A 24,089-nucleotide genomic window follows, 5' to 3' on the forward strand; every position below is an offset into this window, starting at 1 on the left:
TATATATATGTGACCTGTATATGAGAGACGTCCTCTCTGTATATATATATATATGTGACCTGTATATGAGAGACGTCCTCTCTGTATATATATATATATATATATATGTGACCTGTATATGAGAGACGTCCTCTCTGTGTATATATATATGTGACCTGTATATGAGAGACGTCCTCTCTGTATATATATATATGTGACCTGTATATGAGAGACGTCCTCTCTGTATATATATATATATGTGACCTGTATATGAGAGACGTCCTCTCTGTATATATATATATGTGACCTGTATATGAGAGACGTCCTCTCTGTATATATATATATATATATATATATATATGTGACCTGTATATGAGAGACGTCCTCTCTGTATATATATATATGACCTGTATATGAGAGACGTCCTCTCTGTATATATATATGTGACCTGTATACGAGAGACGTCCTCTCTGTATATATATATGTGACCTGTATACGAGAGACGTCCTCTCTGTATATATATATGTGACCTGTATATGAGAGACGTCCTCTCTGTATATATAACCTGTATATGATGTGTGTTTATAGGGTGACATCCTGTTCAGCATATCGTGATACCTGTCCCCTCCCCCCGACCTGTCATGTCGCGATACTGACCAAACGAGTTGAGGAAGTCGGCGATCTTCTTGATGCTGCTGGTGATCACCTCGATGTACTCCCGGTTGGCCCAGTCCTGGTGGATCTCCCTCTGCACCGGGTCCTCCTGGCTGGCCATCTTCCCTTCTCCTCCGTGAGCTGCCGATGAGCCACAGCGCCACCTGCAGGAGGAGCCAATACCATCCTCGTCACATCCGAGGCGCTGGCGGCCATTTTCGTGTCTGGCAGAGCCACATCCTGCACTGCTGGGCGCCATCACAGTTATGGGCACAACAACCATTTACTAGCAGAGTTTCCCCATGTATGGAATACGCAGATTGTCTGCGGCAGCAGAACACGCCATGTTAGAGGCTGGCAAAGCTTCAGCAGCGTGTGGGCGGGGCTGTGTACGGAAGATCAGAGCGACCAAACTACCGCGGACCGCGCCCCAGCCACTGTGGAGAGTGGTCCTGTGATACAGTGTTTTACATCATGGGATTAGATACAGCAGACTGTATCACAGAGGATAGGAGATACACCACTCAGTAGACAGTATCATGTTATAGGCTTAGATACCACAGACAGTATCACACATGACAGGTTTAGATACAGTAGTATAAGGGGTGCACCGAGCCTTTCTGCTGACTGAGGCGAAAACTGAAACCCCCCCCCCCCCCCACATACCAACTTCTTAACTTCATTTTGCCATCTTTAATACTGTGCCCCCCAATACTATACTGCAGAGACAGATAACCCCCACACAGACAGCGCCCTATAGAATGACTGCACCCAGCACTTCTAGTGCCGTAACCGTAGTGTCCTCCAGAAATAATCCCGCTAACCCCAAGAGACCAGCCAACAATAATACTTCTCTGCCAGAGTAACTGTGGTAACAGTGCACCCATTAGTAATAATGCCCCCTATAATGTGTGCCTGTACAAAGAATCCCCCTTTATAATGCATTCCAGTAAGCTAAATCCTCCTTATAACATGTGTCAGTGCAGAAAACCGGCCCCTTTTAGTGCCCCCAGTACAACATATCCCCCGTCATGGCCCCCGTAGACTGTGTGCCCCATAGCGCTTTCCCTAGTCACAAAATAACCCCATTGTGGCCGAACGGCATCATCTCCGATCCTTTCCTCCATTCTCTGTCAGCGATGCAGCAGCGCAGGACGCGGACTTCTTCTAGTCTGTGCCCTGCGCAGTAATGACGACAGCGGCCTCCGACAGGCTGCAGGATCCATTAGAGGAAACGGCGGGCCGGGGAGACATCGCTCCGGTGCATTCAACTGTATTGTTGTCCTGAGTACAGAGATGCAGTTGAATATGTAGAGATGAGCGTTTCCAGAATGGAAGCGACCATGGCCCGTCCGCTGCCCCCCTCGTCCCTACCTGGTGCGATGGCCTCACCGGCGGTGCACCCCTGAGTAGTATCACGCGGTAGGCTTAGAGACAGCTGCCCTTTGGTCACATAAATCGGCTAACGTCTATTGAAGTGGACAGAACGTCCTCTTGTTGACGCTGTTCTTTTCTCCGCCATGTTGGATCTTCCATTGTAATCTGCAGTTTGCTGTAACTGTTGTATCCGCGGTGGGGGGGAGGTTTCGGGATTGTTGGCGGTGGCGCACGTTGTGTCTCCTGGCTCAGCCGGTATTATTGACCATGAGGTGATGTAGGGATTGGGGGAGATCCTTCTACAGAAGAGGTCTTCGACTACCCAAAGGGAAGGGGGGGGGGGGTCTTATTATTTGACCAATGGCTTTCTTTCCATATCCCATACATGGCAGACGGCACCGGTGTACTGCAGGCTTATAACGCTGACCTATGTATGTCTGCAATAGGCCGAGGGACTACAACCCCCAACAGGTGGCAGTGCATGTTCTCTGGATACACTAGAAGGCAGCATTATAGCATGGACACTGCTATAAGACGGCTCAGAGGAGATGGACTTACATCTTTAATAGGGTTGAAAAAAATAATAATATAAGTCCATCAAGTTCAACCAAGGGATCGGTGGGGGCGCGAATCCCAGAAGGAAGTGAGGCTCGGATTTCTACACATTTCCATCAGCATTAATGTTGTTTACTTATAAGAATTAATTTAAACCCGTCCACTGTCCCCGGGTTTTTCTGAGGAAGTCCATTCCACAGATTCACTGTTCTTACAGTAAAGAAGCTTTGACCCTTCTGCAGACTGAACTTTTTCCTCTCCAGTCGGAGGCAGCGCCCCCTTGTCTTCTGAGGGCATTTTACATGGAACAGTTTTTCACCGTATTCTTTGTATGGCCCATTTATATATTTGTACAGGTTAATCATGTCCCCCCTTAGACGTCTCTTCTCAAGACTAAATACATTAAGTTCTTCAAATATTTCTTCATAACTCAGACCCTCCAGGCCCCTCATCAGTTTAGTCGCTCTCCTCTGTATTCTCTCCAGCTCCAGGGCCTCCTTTCTATGGACTGGTGCCCAGAACTGGACTGCATATTCCACATGAGGCCGCACCAACGCTTTGTAAAGTGGTAATATTACATCCCTGCCCGCGAGTCCATGCCTCGTATAATGCATGACAATATCCTGGTGGCCTTAGAAGCAGCTGATTGACATTGTGCTGTTATTTAATCTACCATCTACAAGGACACCCAAATCCTTCTCTATAAGTGACTCTCCAGTGTTACATCCCCTAGGACATATGGAGCACGGAGATTATTACTACCAAGACGCAGAACTTTACATTTGTCCACATTGAACCTCATTTGCCAAGTTGATGCCCAATCACTCAGTGTCCCAGTCAGCTTGTAGTTTGTGGACATCTTCCATAGACCGTACAGTTCTACACAGCTTAGTGTCATCTGCAAAAATAGAAACAGTACTACTACTCCCATCTTCTATATCATTAATAAATAAAATAATAGAGGGCCCAGCACTGAACCTTGGGGTCACCACTTATAACCTGGGACCATTCTGAACAGGAATCATTGACCACAACTCTCCGGACACGGTCCTTCATCCAGTTTTCAATCCAATTACAAAATATACTTTCCAAACCTATAGACCTTACTTTACCTATTAAATGTCTATGAGGGACAGGATCAAAAGCCTCTGCAAAATCCAGAAACACTACATCCACAGCCGCCCCTATGTCCAGGCTTCTACTCACCTCACTACATCCACAGCCGCCCCTCTGTCCAGGCTTCTACTCACCTCACTATATCCACAGCCAGCCCCTCTGTCCAGGCTTCTTCTCACCTCACTACATCCACAGCCGCCCCTCTGTCCAGGCTTCTTCTTACCTCACTACATCCTCAGCCGCCCCTCTGTCCAGGCTACAACTCACCTCACTACATCCACAGCCGCCCCTCTGTCCAGGCTTCTACTCCTCACCTCACTACATCCACAGCCGCCCTCTGTCCAGGCTACTACTCAAATCACTACATCCACAGCCCCTCTATCCAGGCTTCTACTCGCCTCACTACATCCACAGCCGCCCCTCTGTCCAGGCTACTACTCGCCTCACTACATCCACAGCCGTCCCTCTGTCCAGGCTACTACTCGCCTCACTACATCCACAGCCGTCCCTCTGTCCAGGCTTCTACTCACCTCACTACATCCACAGCCGCCCCTCTGTCCAGGCTTCTACTCACCTCACTACATCCACAGCCTCCCCTCTGTCCAGGCTTCTACTCACCTCACTACATCCACAGCCTCCCCTCTGTCCAGGCTTCTTCTTACCTCACTACATCCACAGCCACCCCTCTGTCCAGGCTTCTACTCGCCTCACTGCATCCACAGCCCCTCTGTCCAGGCTACTACTCACCTCACTACATCCACAGCCGCCCCTTTGTCCAGGCTACTACTCATCTCACTACATCCACAGCCGCCCCTCTGTCCAGGCTTCTACTCATCTCACTACATCCACAGCCGCCCCTCTGTCCAGGCTTCTTCTCACCTCACTACATCCACAGCCGCCCCTCTGTCCAGGCTTCTACTTACCTCACTACATCCTCAGCCGCCCCTCTGTCCAGGCTACAACTCACCTCACTACATCCACAGCCGCCCCTCTGTCCAGGCTTCTACTCCTCACCTCACTACATCCACAGCCGCCCTCTGTCCAGGCTACTACTCAAATCACTACATCCACAGCCCCTCTATCCAGGCTTCTACTCGCCTCACTACATCCACAGCCGCCCCTCTGTCCAGGCTACTACTCGCCTCACTACATCCACAGCCGCCCCTCTGTCCAGGCTACTACTCGCCTCACTACATCCACAGCCGTCCCTCTGTCCAGGCTACTACTCGCCTCACTACATCCACAGCCGTCCCTCTGTCCAGGCTTCTACTCACCTCACTACATCCACAGCCGCCCCTCTGTCCAGGCTTCTACTCACCTCACTACATCCACAGCCTCCCCTCTGTCCAGGCTTCTACTCACCTCACTACATCCACAGCCTCCCCTCTGTCCAGGCTTCTTCTTACCTCACTACATCCACAGCCACCCCTCTGTCCAGGCTTCTACTCGCCTCACTACATCCACAGCCGCCCCTCTGTCCAGGCTACTACTCACCTCACTACATCCACAGCCGCCCCTTTGTCCAGGCTACTACTCATCTCACTACATCCACAGCCGCCCCTCTGTCCAGGCTTCTACTCATCTCACTACATCCACAGCCGCCCCTCTGTCCAGGCTTCTACTCATCTCACTACATCCACAGCCGCCCCTCTGTCCAGACTACTACTCACCTCACTACATCCACAGCCGCCCCTCTGTCCAGGCTACTACTCCCCTCACTACGTCCACAGCCGCCCCTCTGTCCAGGCTACTACTCACCTTACTACATCCGCAGCCGCCCCTCTGTCCAGACTACTACTCACCTCACTACATCCACAGCTGCCCCTCTGTCCAGGCTTCTACTCGCCTCACTACATCCACAGCAGCCCCTCTGTCCAGACTACTACTCACCTCACTACATCCACAGCCGCCCCTCTGTCCAGGCTTCTACTCGCCTCACTACATCCACAGCCGCCCCTCTGTCCAGGCTACTACTCACCTCACTACATCCACAGCCGCCCCTCTGTCCAGGCTACTACTCACCTCCTCATAAAAACAAGTCAGGTTAGGCCTCTTTCACACGGGTGTTGCAGGAAAATGTGTGGGTGCGTTACGGGAACACCCGTGATTTTTCCGCGTGAGTGCAAAACATTGTAGTGCATTTCGCACTCGCGTGAGAAAAATCGCACATGTTTGGTACCCAAACCCGAACTTCTTCACAGAAGTTCGGGCTTGGGATCGGTGTTCTGTAGATTGTATTATTTTCCCTTTATAACATGGTTATAAGGGAAAATAGCATTCTGAATACAGAATGCATAGTAAAATAGCGCTGGAGGGGTTAAAAAATAAATAAAAATAATTTAACTCCCCTTAATCCACTTGCTGGCGCTGCCAGCATCTCGTCTGTCTCCTTCTTTGCTGAACAGGACCTGTGCTGACGTCACTCCAGTCATCACATGATCCATCACATGACCCATCACCATGGTAAAAGATCATGTGATGACCGGAGTGACGTCACCACAGGTCCTGTTGCTGCACACAGCTAAGATGAAGACAGAAGGAGATGCCGGCTGCAGTAGCAAGTGGATTAAGGCGACTAAAAAATTATTTTAACCCCTCCAGCCCTATTGTACTATGCAGTCTGTATTCAGAATGCTATTATTTTCCCTTATAACCATGTTATAAGGGAAAATAATAATGATTGGGTCTCCATCCCGATCGTCTCCTAGCAACCGTGCGTGAAATTCACACCGCATCCGCACTTGCTTGCGATTTTCACGCAACCCCATTCACTTCTATGGGGCCTGCGTTGCGTGAAAAAGGCAGAATATAGAACATGCTGCGATTTTCACACAACGCACAAGTGATGCGTGAAAATCACCGCTCATGTGAACAGCCCCATAGAAATGAATGGGTCGGTATTCAGTGCGGGTGCAATGCGTTCAATCCGCGCGGAATACTCGCCCGTGTGAAAGGGGCCTTAGTCTTCCAACTTCTGTCCTTGGTAAATCCTTGCTGGTTCTGACGTTACACTCCTGAGCCTGTCAGCATTATACAGTATCCACCGCTGTACAGCAGGAGGCGCCACCAGCAAACACCCCCCGGGCTGCTTGTTTGGACCATTCTATTAACACATTACAAAATGTTCTGCAACTTTCAAAAGAAAGTTTCAATTCTTTACCATACAAAGACCTGCTTGTTGTCAGTGACTTGAACCATTTCTACTTAATGCAGAGGCTGGAAACCTGTACATCAGCAGCAGAGACACCAGAGCGGCACACTTAACACATGGAGCAATGGATCCAGACTGATTTGTGCCTGCAGTATTCCACACCTATTCCTGCCATGTCAGTATACACTGTTCTTCCAGAATTGTATGCATGCAGCTGGAAGCGCAGTATGAACAGTCCTACTGAACCCATGAAGACAAGAGACTGCTGCAGCACGTGGAAGTCCGGTAGTAGAGCGAGGACACTGCAGACATGTGACCATATGAAATATAGACTTTAATAACAGATGTGACATTCATAGTGTGAACAGTGACCTCTGGATATACTATGTAGTGTGACTATAGACTCAGGCCCGGGGCCCGTGTTAGGCACTGGCTGATACGACTTTACTGAGGCCGGAGAAGTAGGATTTCTCGCGTTCACTCATCACCTCGAAGTGCAGCGGCTGCCGGCAGAAGTTGCATTCAGCGCTGGAGTGCGGCTTCAGCTCCAGGCCCACCTCCTTCCAAGTGATCAGCAGCTTCTCTGTGGGACGAGCGGACATGTTAGCCAGCAGGAATGTAAAAGGACATTTCCAGTTTTCTGTACAAATTTTAATCTTTTAAGACTTGCAACTTTGTGTCTTCCCCAAGTCTATTGGCTGTCAGTGACTAGAAACATGGTTTACAACCAGAGGCTAAAAAGCCTGTATGGACCTAGTCCTGTTCACATAGATACACTGTCACAAACCTGCAGCTGCACAAAGCTCTCCTGGATCCCACACTGACCCATAACCTGTAAACCAAGGATGTTTGGCAGGACTTGCACCCTCTCCACTACCTTACAGCTGCATTAACCATCTGCCAAGCTCGGGTGGAGCGCTCCTTTAAGACTTGCTTTTAGTATTAGTCACGTACCCAGGAAGTAGCTCATCATCTGGGGGGTGTGGTGCGGGGTGGGCGCGATCCTCAGCATTTCCTCTCTGCGCGGGACTGTGGGGTAATTAATCGCTTGAACGTAGATGTTGTATTTGCTCATCATCTGATCACAGATCTCCGTGTTTTTGGCGGCATCTCCAACCTGGCGAGGAAGAGGAAGGACAGATTAGACAACCCTCTAATGGGTAGGCAAATAAACCAGACAAGAGAAAGCGGCTCTGCCCACAGGAGCTGACAATCCATTGCATGCCAGACGGAAGGACTTGTAGTAATACGGGAAATCCCCGCTCCATAGGATTATAAGTCATCCCATAATTAGGATTTCCCAGAAACTACCAGGAGTTGTGAAACCCTGGGCGCAGGAGAATCCTGTCCCCGGTGATGTCAGCAGTACTCACCCTGATGGGGATGATGTGGCTGGGGCAGTGCACCACGGGGAGGCCGGCATCCATCAGCATCTGCCGCAGGAGCTTGACGTTGCGCTGGTGCTGACGCCGCAGAGCCTGCCCCTCTTCACTCTTCAGCACCTGGACCGACGCCAGGGCTCCTCCCAGCAGCATCGGCGGCAGAGACGTGGTGAATATGAAGCCGGCGGCGTAGGAGCGGACCGTGTCGATCAGATGACTGGTGCTGGCGATGTAACCACCGACGCAGCCGAACGCTTTACCTGTCGAAGCAGAGATGCACTCATTTACTTACTAATTCTTCAAGAGCTCAGCTTGTCAGTGAATGGAAACCCTCCAGACCTAATAATTCTCATAGTGTTTGCTACAAATGTATCCAGTCTAACCAGTAACAGAGGCTACAGACTGATACATGTAACTCCCACCCCTAATACCCATGTGTCAGTCCTTTACATAGGTCTGTCATTCTATTCAGTAAAGGCAACACTTACCCAGAGTGCCAGAGATGATATCCATCTTGTTCATGACGCCATCACGATCCCCTATACCGCCCCCCCGGGCACCGTATAGCCCCACTGCGTGAACTTCATCCACAAATGTGATGGCTCCGTATTCGTGCGCTATGTCACACAACTCCTCCAGGGGGCAGACCGCGCCTGCAAGACATGAACACCTCAGAACGAAGGCCGACAAGGAAGAAGGAAACAAGAATTTCTAGGGACATGTCCTCCGACAAAAGGACAACACCCCTGCGTGACGCTGGATACACAGAAGCAGCAATAGTGGACTTCCCCGTAAATTTACTTCCTTTACAATTTGCACACGTTAAACCTCCGACCTGCGGGGGTCACAGGTGACATCAGCTCCTGAGGTTACATCAGACACCCAATATACTGGCGCACTACCTACGTTTAACATAGAATTACGGTACCTGCACGCGGCACTCCACGTAAGGCTACTTTAACACTAGTGGCAGTCTTCTCCGGCATGTCGTAGTTTTACTCCGGCCGCCGGAACTCCGGCCCGCCCCCATTATAGTCAATGGGGCTGGAACGGCACGAGTGCACTAGCGGCAGCAGCACGGATCCAGCAGGACAGACTGCCGCTAGCGTGAAACTAGCCGTTTGCAGTTTTTGCACCAGAATCAAACCATTGATGCGAGGGATGAGCGAATTTCATATTTTGATGTTCGTGTTGTGGCATTTACTGAATTGCGTTACCAGGGACCATGACGGAACGCCTTTAGAGGCTTTCCGTTATTCATTCCGTCATAATAGAAGTCTATGGCCTGCATAATGGATCTGTCCTATTTACGTTATGCAGGGGAGTCCTCTCCTGTGTAACGGAAACCGGACAGATCCATTATGCAGCCCATAGACTTCTATTATGACGAAATGAATAACGGAAAGCCTCTCAAGGCGTTCTGTCATGGTCCCTGGTAACGCAATTCAGTAAATACCACAACACGAACTTCAAAATATGAAATTCGCTCACCCCTAATTGATGCATTGGATTTCAAAATCCGCACCGCAGGTCGATCTCCGCACCGCGTAGATGAAGTTTTGGAAAAAAACTCTTCTACTTCTGCACGAAAATCCGTGTGCAATACGCACCACGAGGGGCATTTAGCGGGACTGTTACGCCAATTATCTGGTGTGAAAATGTCAGGAGTGATGTTACATGCAACTTTCTCAGTAAAATGTCGCTGCTTATTGTGACCTCCGCCTCTGAGAAGTACGGCGGTCTGTACGTTTTTTGGGGTTTTAGGTCGCAGCCAGTCGCACAGAACGGCGCTGTAAACATGGACACGTCTTAGTACTGAGCGCCTCGTCTGGGGTAACAAGGAAACCACCAAAATAAGGTAGGGGGGGCAATTTAATGTAGATTAAGCTTAATCAGACTGGCCCATTACAATAAACAGTCTGTTTTACTCACTAATTTAAATATCTCTGCTTGCCGTCACTGAATTAGAATATTCTTGTATATATCCAGACCTAATGCCTCTGACAGCTGAGTATTTGCTACCCTGTGGTATACAGAGTGTGGACTTCAGACTGATACATTGTAACAAACCATCAGGACAGGAGAGGGATTTGTGCTGCAGACCCATTTACCCTGCAAGTCGTTTAGACAATCAGCGGAGAGAAGGGTCTGCGCCACAAGCTTCCTCTGGATCAACTGGCAGCAAGCAGAGGTCTTAAAAATAGTGATTAAACAGAAACCATCAGAAAGTTGCCGGCCTTTACGCATACTGACCATCCATGGAGTGGACGGTTTCAAAAGCCACGATCTTCGGGATGGAGGGGTCGGAGTTCTTCAGCAGCTCCCGGAGATGAGCGGCGTCGTTGTGCCGGAAGACGTATTTCGGCACACGGCTGTTCCGGATCCCCTGGATCATAGAGGCGTGGTTCCCAGCGTCAGAGTAGATCTCACAGCCTGGAAGATCAGGGAGACATTCAGTACAATCCTAGACAGACGGACGGCAGTCATCGGCCATGTCGAGATCCAGCACGGGGTGGGAACGACGTGTATGTGGCGGTTCTCAGAAACCACTTGAGGTTGAGATTAAACATTGTGCCCAGAGGTTACAGAATGGCAGCTCTTCACCCAAAAAATGGCCGCCTTCTGACACCGTTGGGGAGAGGATGACTGTAGGACAGGAGAATACACTGGCACAGCTGGCACTTTAGTAGTTAAATGATAGCGGTCACTTACCGGGCAACATTTTCGCCAGCGTAAAGAGCGTGGAGTCATTCGCCACAAAACAGGAGGAGAACAGCAGAGCGGCGTCTTTACCGTGCAGGTCGGCCAATTCATCCTCCAGTTCCACATGGAATTTACTGGTCCCCGAGATGTTCCGGGTGCCGCCCGCACCGGCCCCATGTTGTTTCAGGGTCTCCCTGTAGGAAGAGGTGAGAGGTTAAGGGGAGGAGCAAGCGGTTGGGCGAGATCTGACGGATTTCATGTCATGATTGCATAAGCGGGATGTTGTCACCGAGGCGGCTTCACCTGCCACCCTCTTCCTCATTAGGTTACTAGTAAAATGTTATAGATGACTAAAACAAACTGACGGCTACCAGATGCCGGGGGTGGTAGTTACACAACAGCTGGAGAGGGACGAGTCTTTACTCATTTTGTGCTGACAACCAACATGGCCGCCTCTCCAGGAGTCCTGAACACTGCACATCAGCGCCTCTAACCCATCGCTTCCCAGTTGCTGTGAGACTACAACTCCCAGCATGCCCTGACGGCTGCAGGTTGAAGAACACATTTTTATTGGCACCATTCCAAGAGTCCTGAAAGGCAGCGAGACCCCCAGCCTCTCATCCGTACCAGGGAGAACCGCCAGCCTGGCAAAGCTGGGTGACAGCCGCTGTAACGGCAGCCATATTGGTCGTCACCCAACTCAATGAGCGGCTGAAGAGGCCGACTAACCAGCTGGGGTAGATGCTATAGTCACCGCAGAAGGCGGTGCACGGGGCAATAGTAAGGAATGAGGGACCCCGCAGCGGAGCCCCCTCCTCCATCTTGCCACAAAGGGCCATTTAGAGTAAATCTGGTCTTATCCCCGGATCAGGAGGTCGGGGTCTAATCCGCTCGGAGGAGGCCGAAGACGGGAGCAGCAAATCCACAGGAAAAATGTGTTACAAGCAGGAGGGTGGGAGCGAGGATGTGGGCGACTGGTGGGAGGGGGGTCAGTATGGACACGAGCCCACCCCCGGTGTCCCTCCCATCAGCAGGAGACGGGTGCAGATTTCTGGGACGCGCCAACACAGAAGGAAACCTGGAGCTCCTTAAGGCTGACATGATGGAAAATACTAGGCAACTGCTTAAATGGCAACTCCCTGACATAGGAGCTGGACGTGAAGCCCAAGACATCGGTCACCATGTACCCGGAAGTTGCTCTTTAAGCAGTTTTCTGACCCATTTTAGCTGCAGATAAATCGGACACTTCACATAACCGCGGCTTTCATCTCAGATAATTCACACATTCGGAGCAGGGAGGAGACGGCAAACAATGTGTAAGAGGACGTTACCCAACCACGGGGGCGAGGACTGAAAGACGAGAGGCAATTACAAGACACAGCGAGAGCGACCCAGTTCCAGGGGCCCCGGCAGATGCAGGTCAGGACACAATCACGTCGTTATCTCCCCTTTATCCCATGTGAATATAACGAGGACGCAGGGGTGTTACCTGCCCCCCCCCGGATAATCGCCCTACATCTATGTTATAGGTCACGGCTGCAGAACACAATCCGGTCACCGTTTTGGTCTTCTAGGAAAGGTTTTGCCGTCAGCCGGCTTTTCTGGGCTCCTGAACAGTAAACATACTCGGGCATCTAGGTTCTATATAGGCTCGCCTCTCAGGATTCTAGGAAAGCTGGGTAATGATCACTGTGGGGGCCAAGATGGCCGACCCCCAGCTTTACCGGGATCAGATAAGCGTGACACTCACATGACGGCTCCCACCACTTTGGGGTGGCGGCTCATCCCCAGGTAGTCGTTGCTGCACCAGACCGAGACCGTCTTCTTACTGATCAGAGAGTCCGAATAGTCGTCGGCCATGGGAAACACCTGAGCGCGGCGGTTGACGGTTTTGAAGACGCGGTAGGTGTGGTCGTTCTTCTTGTCCTCGATTTTCTTTTCAAAGAAGCTGTCGTATTGGAAAGTGCGCACGGCTGCAAGAAAAATGGGGGTATATTACACACACCATGGGGGAAATAAATGTTTAATCGCAAGGTAAGTACTCCCCGTGTAGCCGCGCCCACCGCGACCGTCGGCATGCCTGGCTCTATAATCGAGGAGCTGGTTAGATGACTCACCGAGCATAGAAATACATGTCGTGTTAATACAGATTGAACCGGTTTAACAGCTGAAGGGTTTCCAACTATCTGGATACAGCCTGCAGTGTAAAGCATGATGGTTTTCATCCTGGTTTCACAATTTGTTATTTACCAGTGTAAGAGGGTGCCTAGCATACATGACAGGAGGAAGAGCAATGACGTGTACGCATACAGATATGACCCTAGATGTCTCCATGACAACCAGAATGGAAACCTCCGTTTTATACACCGCAGGCTCCGTCCAGAAAACAAAGCCCAAGTCCCTTCTGAGGGGCAGAGCTGGGACACTTACACTTTGGCATGTTATCCTGAAGGAGATGAGACACCAGCTCCGGCTTCTGGAATTGCTCCAGGACTCCCATCCTCCTCTGCGGCTTCAGCTTAGACGCGGTCGGCTCCACTGCAGGCGACGAAGTCACATCTGAAATACAGAAAGGTTTGTCAAATAAAGGCTAAGCCATCGACAAGAATAGAATGCGAGAGCCGAACCCATGGCTATATTGCCGTCTGTCTGGTTGGAACTTCCTTATGAGAAGGGAGCGACTGAGTAAAGAAAACAGCGATGGAAGCAACACTGGTGAATCATGATGGGAGTAGTAGTGGCAGCCATGTTCCTTATCTCTTTCTGGGAAAGCTGGGTGACAAGTAGTGGCAGAGTACATTGGCGCAGTCCCGGGTCCGTACCTGTCCTCAGGGTCTCGTGCACGTCCTCCTGTAAGACGAGGCTGGCCTTGCGGAAGACGCCGCTGTTCTCCTGACTCAGCTGTGCAGCCAGGAAGGGGCATTTAGAGGCGCTCTGGCTGCTGCCGGCGGCTCCAACGTGGTCGGCCGGCGCCTGAGACACGGGGGAGGGGACGAGCCCTGCTGGAGGGGCAGGATCTGGAGAAAAGAAACAAATATTAACATTGTATATAACTGAGCTGAGATACTAGAGGTGTGAGCACAGAGACCCCCCACCCATCATCTGAGCTGAGATACTAGAGGTGTGAGCACAGAGACCCCCCCCCACCCATCATATGTGGCAGAGATACTAGAGGTGTGAGCACAGAGACCCCCCACCCATCATATGTGGCAGAGATACTAGAGGTGTGAGCACAGAGACCCCCCACCCATCATACACTGCTCAAAAAAATAAAGGGAACACTTAAACAACACAATGTAACTCCAAGTCAATCACACTTCTGTGAAATCAAACTGTCCACTTAGGAAGCAACACTGAGTGACAATCAATTTCACATGCTGTTGTGCAAATGGGATAGACAACAGGTGGAAATTATAGGCAATTAGCAAGACACCCCCAATAAAGGAGTGGTTCTGCAGGTGGTGACCACAGACCACTTCTCAGTTCCTATGCTTCCTGGCTGATGTTTTGGTCACTTTTGAATGCTGGCGGTGCTTTCACTCTAGTGGTAGCATGAGACGGAGTCTACAACCCACACAAGTGGCTCAGGTAGTGCAGCTTATCCAGGATGGCACATCAATGCGAGCTGTGGCAAGAAGGTTTGCTGTGTCTGTCAGCGTAGTGTCCAGAGCATGGAGGCGCTACCAGGAGACAGGCCAGTACATCAGGAGACGTGGAGGAGGCCAACAACCCAGCAGCAGGACCGCTACCTCCGCCTTTGTGCAAGGAGGTACAGGAGGAGCACTGCCAGAGCCCTGCAAAATGACCTCCAGCAGGCCACAAATGTGCATGTGTCTGCTCAAACGGTCAGAAACAGACTCCATGAGGGTGATATGAGGGCCCGACGTCCACAGGTGGGGGTTGTGCTTACAGCCCAACACCGTGCAGGACGTTTGGCATTTGCCAGAGAACACCAAGATTGGCAAATTCGCCACTGGCGCCCTGTGCTCTTCACAGATGAAAGCAGGTTCACACTGAGCACATGTGACAGACGTGACAGAGTCTGGAGACGCCGCGGAGAACGTTCTGCTGCCTGCAACATCCTCCAGCATGACCGGTTTGGCATTGGGTCAGTAATGGTGTGGGGTGGCATTTCTTTGGAGGGCCGCACAGCCCTCCATGTGCTCGCCAGAGGTAGCCTGACTGCCATTAGGTACCGAGATGAGATCCTCAGACCCCTTGTGAGACCATATGCTGGTGCGGTTGGCCCTGGGTTCCTCCTAATGCAAGACAATGCTAGACCTCATGTGGCTGGAGTGTGTCAGCAGTTCCTGCAAGACGAAGGCATTGATGCTATGGACTGGCCCGCCCGTTCCCCAGACCTGAATCCAATTGAGCACATCTGGGACATCATGTCTCGCTCTATCCACCAACGTCACGTTGCACCACAGACTGTCCAGGAGTTGGCAGATGCTTTAGTCCAGGTCTGGGAGGAGATCCCTCAAGAGACCGTCCGCCACCTCATCAGGAGCATGCACAGGCGTTGTAGGGAGGTCATACAGGCACGTGGAGGCCACACACACTACTGAGCCTCATTTTGACTTGTTTTAAGGACATTACATCAAAGTTGGATCAGCCTGTAGTGTGTTTTTCCACTTTAATTTTGAGTGTGACTCCAAATCCAGACCTCCATGGGTTAAAAAATTTGATTTCCATTTTTTTATTTTTGTGTGATTTTGTTGTCAGCACATTCAACTATGTAAAGAACAAAGTATTTCAGAAGAATATTTAATTAATTCAGATCTAGGATGTGTTATTTTTGTGTTCCCTTTATTTTTTTGAGCAGTGTATGTGGCAGAGATACTAGAGGTGAGCAGAGAGACCCCCCACCCATCATCTGTGGCAGAGATACTAGAGGAGTGAGCACAGAGACCCCCCACCCATCATCTGTGGCAGAGATACTAGAGGTGAGCAGAGACCCCCCACCCATCATCTGTGGCAGAGATACTAGAGGTGAGCAGAGACCCCCCACCCATCATCTGTGGCAGAGATACTAGAGGTGAGCACAGAGACCCCCCACCCATCATCTGTGGCAGAGATACTAGAGGTGAGCACAGAGACCCCCCACCCATCATCTGTGGCAGAGATACTAGAGGTGAGCACAGAGACCCCCCCATCATACAGGGCCGATACACTAGAGTGCAGCGACCCCAGCCCATCAACGAGCTGCTGACACTGCGTTCAGATTAAGGAGAGAATCAACTGACTGAGAACTTAGTTCACCCGGGGATCACAGAGTAATCTGGAGCCAAGAGCTGCCGATCCTGGCACAGCGCACCGGGCGCGAGTCCAGGAGGCAGCACTGTCCTCATAACAAGGAGCACAAACTCCGCTCACCCTGCGCAGGGATTGCAACACAAAGTGCTCGACTATCAGACGCTGGATTCAATTCTTCATACCGACATTCTTTTAGTCACCATCTGACAATCCAGAAAGTCTGATAGTCCAGCACAGAATTGCGCTTCACCCAATCACAAAAAACGGAGCAGAGAACACAAGCGGCAATGTCTTACAGCCGGTTCAGACCCGAGCGTTTTACAGCGCGTTCCTACGCGCTGTAAAACAAACTCAACAAGGAGAAGCCAATGCTTCCCTATCGGCATGGTTCTCACCTGAGCGTTTTACAGCGCGTAGTGTCGCGCGTTCCCGTACATAGACTTCCGGGAACGCGCGACAATGGGCGTTCGCTTGTAATCGCGCATACAGAGCGTACGTTCAGTGCGCTCTGGTGTGAACCCAGCGTTAAAGTGACTGCAGCTGTTCCGTTTTATTCCTTCCTTTGAAGGATACTGGGTTATTCCAGATTATCAGGGGCCAGTTAAAGGAGTAATACTAGGACTGTTACTCAATAGGGGGGGGGGGCATACTGCAAGTCGGGTGGCTGTGTAACCTTTCTCGTGACGGCCGGCCATAATCCACTGGTGACGCCGCTTATCACCCTCATATACTTCTGTGTCACAGTTCAGCTGGATGGTTGTGAAGGGCGAGAACATTCCAGGAGTCCAAGGCCACGGCCATATACATGGTGCACGGTGAAGGACGGGGATCTGAATAATTGGGACAGACTCCAACACACCCCAGTGTTGCTCCGCGGACAGATATACGGACGGAGGCCCCCTTAAAGGGTTTCTGTCACTCAAATTTTCGCTATTAAACAGGCTGACATTATAGATGTGAATTTAACTCTGCATTTCTTTCAGTGTGCCCCCGGCCCCCGTTTTCGTTTGTAATTTTAACTTTTATTATATACAAATGAGCCTCTAGGAGCGGGGGGGGGGGGGGGGTTGCACCTGCTCCTAGGAGGTCCCGTTCGCCCACCTCATTTCCACGCCCTTCTGTCTTGATTGACACAGGGCCAGGCCAGTGTTGGTTCTCCTGCTGGCCCCGTCTGTCGTGTAAATCTTGCACCTGCGCAGTCTCGTATTTGGCGCAGCGAGAGAGTCGGCAGTCGGCTTTCTCACTGCGCCGAATACTGAATGGGACGGCGCAGGTGCAAGATTTACACGGCAGACTGGGCCAGCAGGAGAACCAACACTGGCCTGGCCCTGTCAATCAAGACAGAAGGGCGTGGAAATGAGGTGGGCGAACGGAACCTCCTAGGAGCAGGTGCAACCCCCCCCGCTCCTAGAGGTTCATTTGCATATAATAAAAGTTAAAATTACAAACGAAAACGGGGGCCGGGGGCACACTGAAAGAAATGCAGAGTTAATTTCAGGTGACATTTTCACATCTATAATGTCAGCCTGTTGAAACAGAAACCCTTTAAGGGTCCTCAGAGGCTGCAGTAAAGGGTCCTCAGAGGCTGCAGTAAAGGGTCCTCAGAGGCTGCAGTAAAGGGTCCTCAGAGGCTGCAGTAAAGGGTCCTCAGAGGCTGCAGTAAAGGGTCGCTGAGCCCAATGAGGATTTCTCAGGGCACAGGTGGGCATTTACATCCAGTTACAAGAATATATTAGGGAGTTGTTACCCAACTGTCCAGCACACTAAACAACCACTGCATAACTACTACCCTCACTTTCCCCTAACATGCCTTGGACACACACACACTGGACTCTGCCGGATCTTACTCTGGTTGCTGCTGGACGTCTCCTTGGTCTCCTGGTGGCGCGCGGCGGAGGTGCTCAGCTGGGCGCTGGACAGGGCTCTGGGCGCCATCATCACAGGGCAGTTCTGGGCGTAAGAGATCAGAGACTTCCCAGCTTTCTGCAAGAAGGTCTGCGAGACCCTGGCGAGGAAAGGGCAGCGGCGGACGATGGCCTCCATCATGGGCGCTGGATCTACAAGGAAACACGACAAGACCCACAACATCATCAAACCAAGAAAGCAAAGGTTAACCAGCGCTAACCATACAGATGAGCTTAGGTCTTTTTTACCATTTAAAGATCTCTGCTTGCTGTCAGTGAAAGAAAACATTCAGTATTATAACCCAGCCTGACCTACGCTTCTCACAGCTCAGGGTCTGTTACAGTTGTTTCCAGTCTAAATGATCTATGTGCTAATACACCAAAACTTCTATCCTGATCACTTGTTACAATGTATCAGTCTGGAGTCCTGGCTCCACTGGATACAAATGTAGCAAACCCTCAGCTGTATTAAGTCAGAAGTTGAAAATGAAGAGTAAAAATAAGATAATCATATATTTTGGGTTGAGTCATTGCAGTTTGACACTATGGACCTTCTCCTTACATCTTCTGACAACTCAAGGACTCCACAGCTCGTATACACTATTAATCCCGCAGCACCCATCACCTGTCTGCAGCTCGTCACAGCGGGGTTATAACAAACAGCGACAGGAGAATATAATCAAATAACCCCCGTCCATTACAGAAACAGGAGGGGGGGGGGGAGAATACTGTGCTCAAGGCGCTCCCATTGAGTCCCCATAAACTGGAAGGATGTAGTCTTACCAGTATGCTGGCTCTCCTAAATAAATACAAATACAAACAGTGTAAAAAAAAATAAAAAATAAAAAAATTATATAATAATTATTATTTAGAAATAAATGATAGGAAACAAAAAATGTATTATTTTTTCATCCCATTTATTTCTAAATAATAAAAATATTTAAAAAAAAATAGAAATAAATGAAAAAAAAAAAAAGTGAAATAAGATTATTATTAATAAATATTAGTCATTTTTTTATTTCCCATTTCGTTTCCTTTTTTTCATCTATTTCTAAATAATAATAATAAATAAAAATTATTAATACATTTTTATTATTATTTAGAAATAGAACGAAAAAAAGGAAACAAAAAATGGGAAATTAAAAAAATAAATAAATAAAAAAACTAAAACTAAATGACAATTAAACAGAATGGTAATAAACCTACAATGTATCATTACTATAACTGAAACCTGTGGCCCCCCTCCTGGGCCAGTCCAGAGGTCAGCTACCTGTGGAACCACAAGTCCCAGCACACAGCGGCGGCGGGAGCTCCACAGGCGGCTGAGCCCGGTGGTGTAGACGGCAGACTCACAGTGTTCGGGGCCGGGGTGCGGAGCAGGCAGCGGTCGGTGCGGTCCGAGGTCTCCGTTCACTCCCTGGTGAAGCGGAGCAATGTCACCTGGTAATGAAGGCTTTTCCGGCTGCCCACCCCTGATATTGGGGAGCGCTCACGTCCCACCTGCCTCACTGACCAATCCAATTACAGTCTACAGATGACTGGCGTTCCCAGCAGCCAATCAGAGCACTACTGTATTCCACCAATAAACGCCGCTGACGTCATCCTGCGCTCCGAAGTCCTTATTCTGTTCACGCCCACTTCTTAAAGGGCGACACCTGCGCGAGGACGGCGACGGTTCTGCTCCCAGGGCTTGGGCTTCAGAACATATTTTATCTGGAAAAAAAAAAACAACGTTTTGTTTTCAGTGACAGGGTCCAGACATGGCAAAAGATACCTGCTGTGGATTAGCCCCCCCCCCAAAAAAATGTGACAAATCTTCTGCCAATGTGGCAAGGTGAGGCGATTGCCCCCAGGGGGCGCCAGGTAAGGACAAGTGGGGGGTCAGCGGCAGGGTCATGGGCACTGAGAGCGTCCATTGTGTAGAAGTGCCCTATTTCTGCATATTTAACTGCATGACCGTCCTCTGGACAGCGAAACAGCTGAATGCCGCGGCGGGGCACACGGCGCAGTGACGTCATCGCGCCTCCTGAGCCGGGGACAGGTCTGCGGCCTGCATCCTATGGAGGGGAGTATTTCAGCTTAGTATTTTTATTTGGCAGCTGTTGGGCCGCCATGGGGAAGGGGGTCAACTAGTAACGGGAGGAGGCGCTATGGGGCCATTGGGGGAGCTGAAAGGGGCATTTTTGTACTGGCACACATTATAGGGGGGCGACTATGGGGGCATTCGTTCTACTGGGGCCACTAAAACGGCACACATTATAGGGGGAATTACCACTACTGGTATGGGCACACTGGGGGCATTATTACTAGAGGGGGCACTAAGTGCTCTCTGGCAGATACTTTTGGGAGGACTGTTACAGTGAGGCGCACCCCGGCACAGTGTCCACTTGGGGGGGCACTATAAGTGTTAGGGACACTATCTGCTGGGCACAGTTATACTTTAGGGCACGGAGTGCCAGTAATTACTGAAGGCGGTACTATCTGTGTAGTGCTAGTATTATCTGTTTCTGCAGTACAGTATTGGGGGGGCAGGATGGGGAGGATGATGGAAAAGTAGGAACCTAAGATGTTTGTCAAACTGCAGATACAAGAGATGCTGAAAGAAATCGTCATGGCGGTCTGGTCTGAATGGAGAAGATGAGGAAAGAGAACATCAGAGGAGACGTCACTGGATGTAAGAGTTGTATGTAATGTTTTCCAAGTCTTTAAAGGGCTCCTGTCACCCCACTAAAGTGATTTTTTTTTTTGGGGCTAGTTAAATTAGTTATATAGCGATATATGAAAATATAATTGTGTTACTTACATTGATCCAGCAGTTTATTAAAAAAACGAAGTTTTATCATATGCAAATTCGGTCTCTACCAGCAAGTAGGGCGGCTACTTGCTGGTAGCTGCTGCAGAAATCCGCCCCCTCCTCTTGTTGATTGACAGGGCCAGCCGGGATCTCCTCCTCCAGCCAGCCCTGTCGGCATTTCAAAAATCGCGCGCCTGTGTTGATTCGGCGCAGGCGCTCTGAGATGAGGAGGCTCGTCTCCTCAGAACTCCCTCAGTGCTCCTGCGCTGATGACGTCTTCTATTTCGGTGATGTCATCGGCGCAGGCGCACTGAGGTAGTTCTGAGGAGACGAGCCTCCTCATCTCAGAGCGCCTGCGCCGAATCAACACAGGCGCGCGATTTTTGAAATGCCGACAGGGCTGGCCGGAGGAGGAGATCGCGGCTGGCCCTGTCAATCAACAAGAGGAGGGGGCGGATTTCTGCAGCAGCTACCAGCAAGTAGACGCCCTACTTGCTGGTAGAGACCGAATTTGCATATGATAAAACTTCGTTTTTTGAATAAACTGCTGGATCAATGTAAGTAACACAATTATATTTTCATATATCGCTATATAACTAATTTAACTAGCCCCAAAAAAAAAAATCACTTTAGTGGGGTGACAGAAGCCCTTTAAGAGGGTGCAGGATCAGCTGTGGGGGGGTCTACAGATGGGGCACAGGAAGAGGGTGCAGGGTCAGATGTGGGGGGGGTCTACAGATAGGGCACAGGAAGAGGGTGCAGGGTCAGCTGTGGGGGGGGTCTACAGATGGGGCACAGGAAGACGGTGCAGGGTCAGCTGTGGGGGGGTCTACAGATGGGGCACAGGAAGAGGGTGCAGGGTCAGCTGTGGGGGTCTACAGATGGGGCACAGGAAGACGGTGCAGGGTCAGCTGTGGGGGGGTCTACAGATGGGGCACAGGAAGACTGTGCAGGGTCAGCTGTGGGGGGTCTACAGATGGGGCACAGGAAGACGGTGCAGGGTCAGCTGTGGGGGGTCTACAGATGGGGCACAGGAAGAGGGTGCAGGGTCAGCTGTGGGGGGTCTACAGATGGGGCACAGGAAGAGGGTGCAGGGTCAGCTGTGGGGGGGGTCTACAGATAAGGCACAGGAAGAGGGCGCAGGGTCAGCTGTGGGGGTCTACAGATGGGGCACAGGAAGACTGTGCAGGGTCAGCTGTGGGGAGGTCTACAGATGGGGCACAGGAAGACGGTGCAGGGTCAGCTGTGGGGGGGTCTACAGATGGGGCACAGGAAGAGGGTGCAGGGTCAGCTGTGGGGGGGGTCTACAGATAGGGCACAGGAAGAGGGCGCAGGGTCAGCTGTGGGGGAGTCTACAGATGGGGCACAGGAAGAGGGCGCAGGGTCAGATGTGGGGGGGTCTACAGATGGGGCACAGGAAGAGGGCGCAGGGTCAGATGTGGGGGGGGTCTACAGATGGGGCACAGGAAGAGGGCGCAGGGTCAGCTGTGGGGGAGTCTACAGATGGGGTGCAGGAAGAGGGCGCAGGATCAGCTGTGGGGGGGGTCTACAGATGGGGCACAGGAAGAGGGCGCAGGGTCAGATGTGGGGGGGGGTCTACAGATAGGGCACAGGAAGAGGGTGCAGGGTCAGCTGTGGGGGGGGTCTACAGATGGGGCACAGGAAGACGGTGCAGGGTCAGCTGTGGGGGGTCTACAGATGGGGCACAGGAAGACGGTGCAGGGTCAGCTGTGGGGGGGTCTACAGATGGGGCACAGGAAGAGGGTCAGCTGTGGGGGTCTACAGATGGGGCACAGGAAGATGGTGCAGGGTCAGCTGTGGGGGGGTCTACAGATGGGGCACAGAAAGACGGTGCAGGGTCAGCTGTGGGGGGGTCTACAGATGGGGCACAGGAAGACGGTGCAGGGTCAGCTGTGGGGGGTCTACAGATGGGGCACAGGAAGAGGGTGCAGGGTCAGCTGTGGGGGGTCTACAGATGGGGCACAGGAAGACGGTGCAGGGTCAGCTGTGGGGGGGTCTACAGATGGGGCACAGGAAGAGGGTGCAGGGTCAGCTGTGGGGGGGGTCTACAGATAAGGCACAGGAAGAGTGCGCAGGGTCAGCTGTGGGGGTCTACAGATGGGGCACAGGAAGACTGTGCAGGGTCAGCTGTGGGGAGGTCTACAGATGGGGCACAGGAAGACGGTGCAGGGTCAGCTGTGGGGGGGGTCTACAGATAGGGCACAGGAAGAAGGCGCAGGGTCAGCTGTGGGGGAGTCTACAGATGGGGCACAGGAAGAGGGCGCAGGGTCAGATGTGGGGGGGGTCTACAGATGGGGCACAGGAAGAGGGCGCAGGGTCAGATGTGGGGGGGGTCTACAGATGGGGCACAGGAAGAGGGCGCAGGGTCAGCTGTGGGGGAGTCTACAGATGGGGTGCAGGAAGAGGGCGCAGGATCAGCTGTGGGGGGGTCTACAGATGGGGCACAGGAAGAGGGCGCAGGGTCAGATGTGGGGGGGGTCTACAGATAGGGCACAGGAAGAGGGTGCAGGGTCAGCTGTGGGGGGGGTCTACAGATGGGGCACAGGAAGACGGTGCAGGGTCAGCTGTGGGGGGTCTACAGATGGGGCACAGGAAGACGGTGCAGGGTCAGCTGTGGGGGGGTCTACAGATGGGGCACAGGAAGAGGGTGCAGGGTCAGCTGTGGGGGTCTACAGATGGGGCACAGGAAGACGGTGCAGGGTCAGCTGTGGGGGGGGGGTCTACAGATGGGGCACAGGAAGACGGTGCAGGGTCAGCTGTGGGGGGGTCTACAGATGGGGCACAGGAAGACGGTGCAGGGTCAGCTGTGGGGGGTCTACAGATGGGGCACAGGAAGAGGGTGCAGGGTCAGCTGTGGGGGGTCTACAGATGGGGCACAGGAAGACGGTGCAGGGTCAGCTGTGGGGGGGTCTACAGATGGGGCACAGGAAGAGGGTGCAGGGTCAGCTGTGGGGGGGGGGGGTCTACAGATAAGGCACAGGAAGAGTGCGCAGGGTCAGCTGTGGGGGTCTACAGATGGGGCACAGGAACACTGTGCAGGGTCAGCTGTGGGGGGGTCTACAGATGGGGCACAGGAAGAGGGTGCAGGGTCAGCTGTGGGGGAGTCTACAGATGGGGCACAGGAAGAGGGCGCAGGGTCAGATGTGGGGGGGGGTCTACAGATGGGGCACAGGAAGAGGGCGCAGGGTCAGATGTGG

At 51.6% G+C, this 24,089-nt stretch overlaps 2 protein-coding genes across 2 annotated transcripts in view; both read right to left on the minus strand.

The window, feature by feature from the left end:
• Nucleotides 1-803, minus strand: part of BRK1 (BRICK1 subunit of SCAR/WAVE actin nucleating complex) — a 14,698-nt gene extending 13,895 nt beyond the window's left edge. Inside the window, exon 1 of the mRNA XM_040408482.1 lies at nt 637-803. Coding sequence (XP_040264416.1) covers nt 637-754 — 118 coding nt within the window. The 5' untranslated portion in view covers nt 755-803. The remainder of the gene's footprint in view (nt 1-636) is intronic.
• A 6,342-nt stretch (nt 804-7,145) lies between these two features.
• ALAS1 (5'-aminolevulinate synthase 1) lies at nt 7,146-19,576 on the minus strand. Its single transcript, XM_040408480.1, has 11 exons — nt 19,431-19,576; nt 18,021-18,230; nt 13,740-13,934; nt 13,348-13,476; nt 12,668-12,890; nt 10,927-11,111; nt 10,468-10,647; nt 8,703-8,867; nt 8,206-8,474; nt 7,783-7,949; nt 7,146-7,415 (listed from the first exon to the last, which is right to left on the minus strand). The coding sequence occupies exons 2-11, from the start codon at nt 18,217-18,219 to the stop codon at nt 7,355-7,357; spliced, it is 1,773 nt and encodes a 590-aa protein (XP_040264414.1). The 5' UTR covers nt 18,220-18,230; nt 19,431-19,576; the 3' UTR covers nt 7,146-7,354.
• Between the last annotated feature and the right edge of the window lie 4,513 nt (nt 19,577-24,089).

Source organism: Bufo bufo, chromosome 9, assembly GCF_905171765.1.
Source record: "Bufo bufo chromosome 9, aBufBuf1.1, whole genome shotgun sequence".
In the NCBI taxonomy this organism is placed as follows: Eukaryota; Metazoa; Chordata; class Amphibia; order Anura; family Bufonidae; genus Bufo; species Bufo bufo.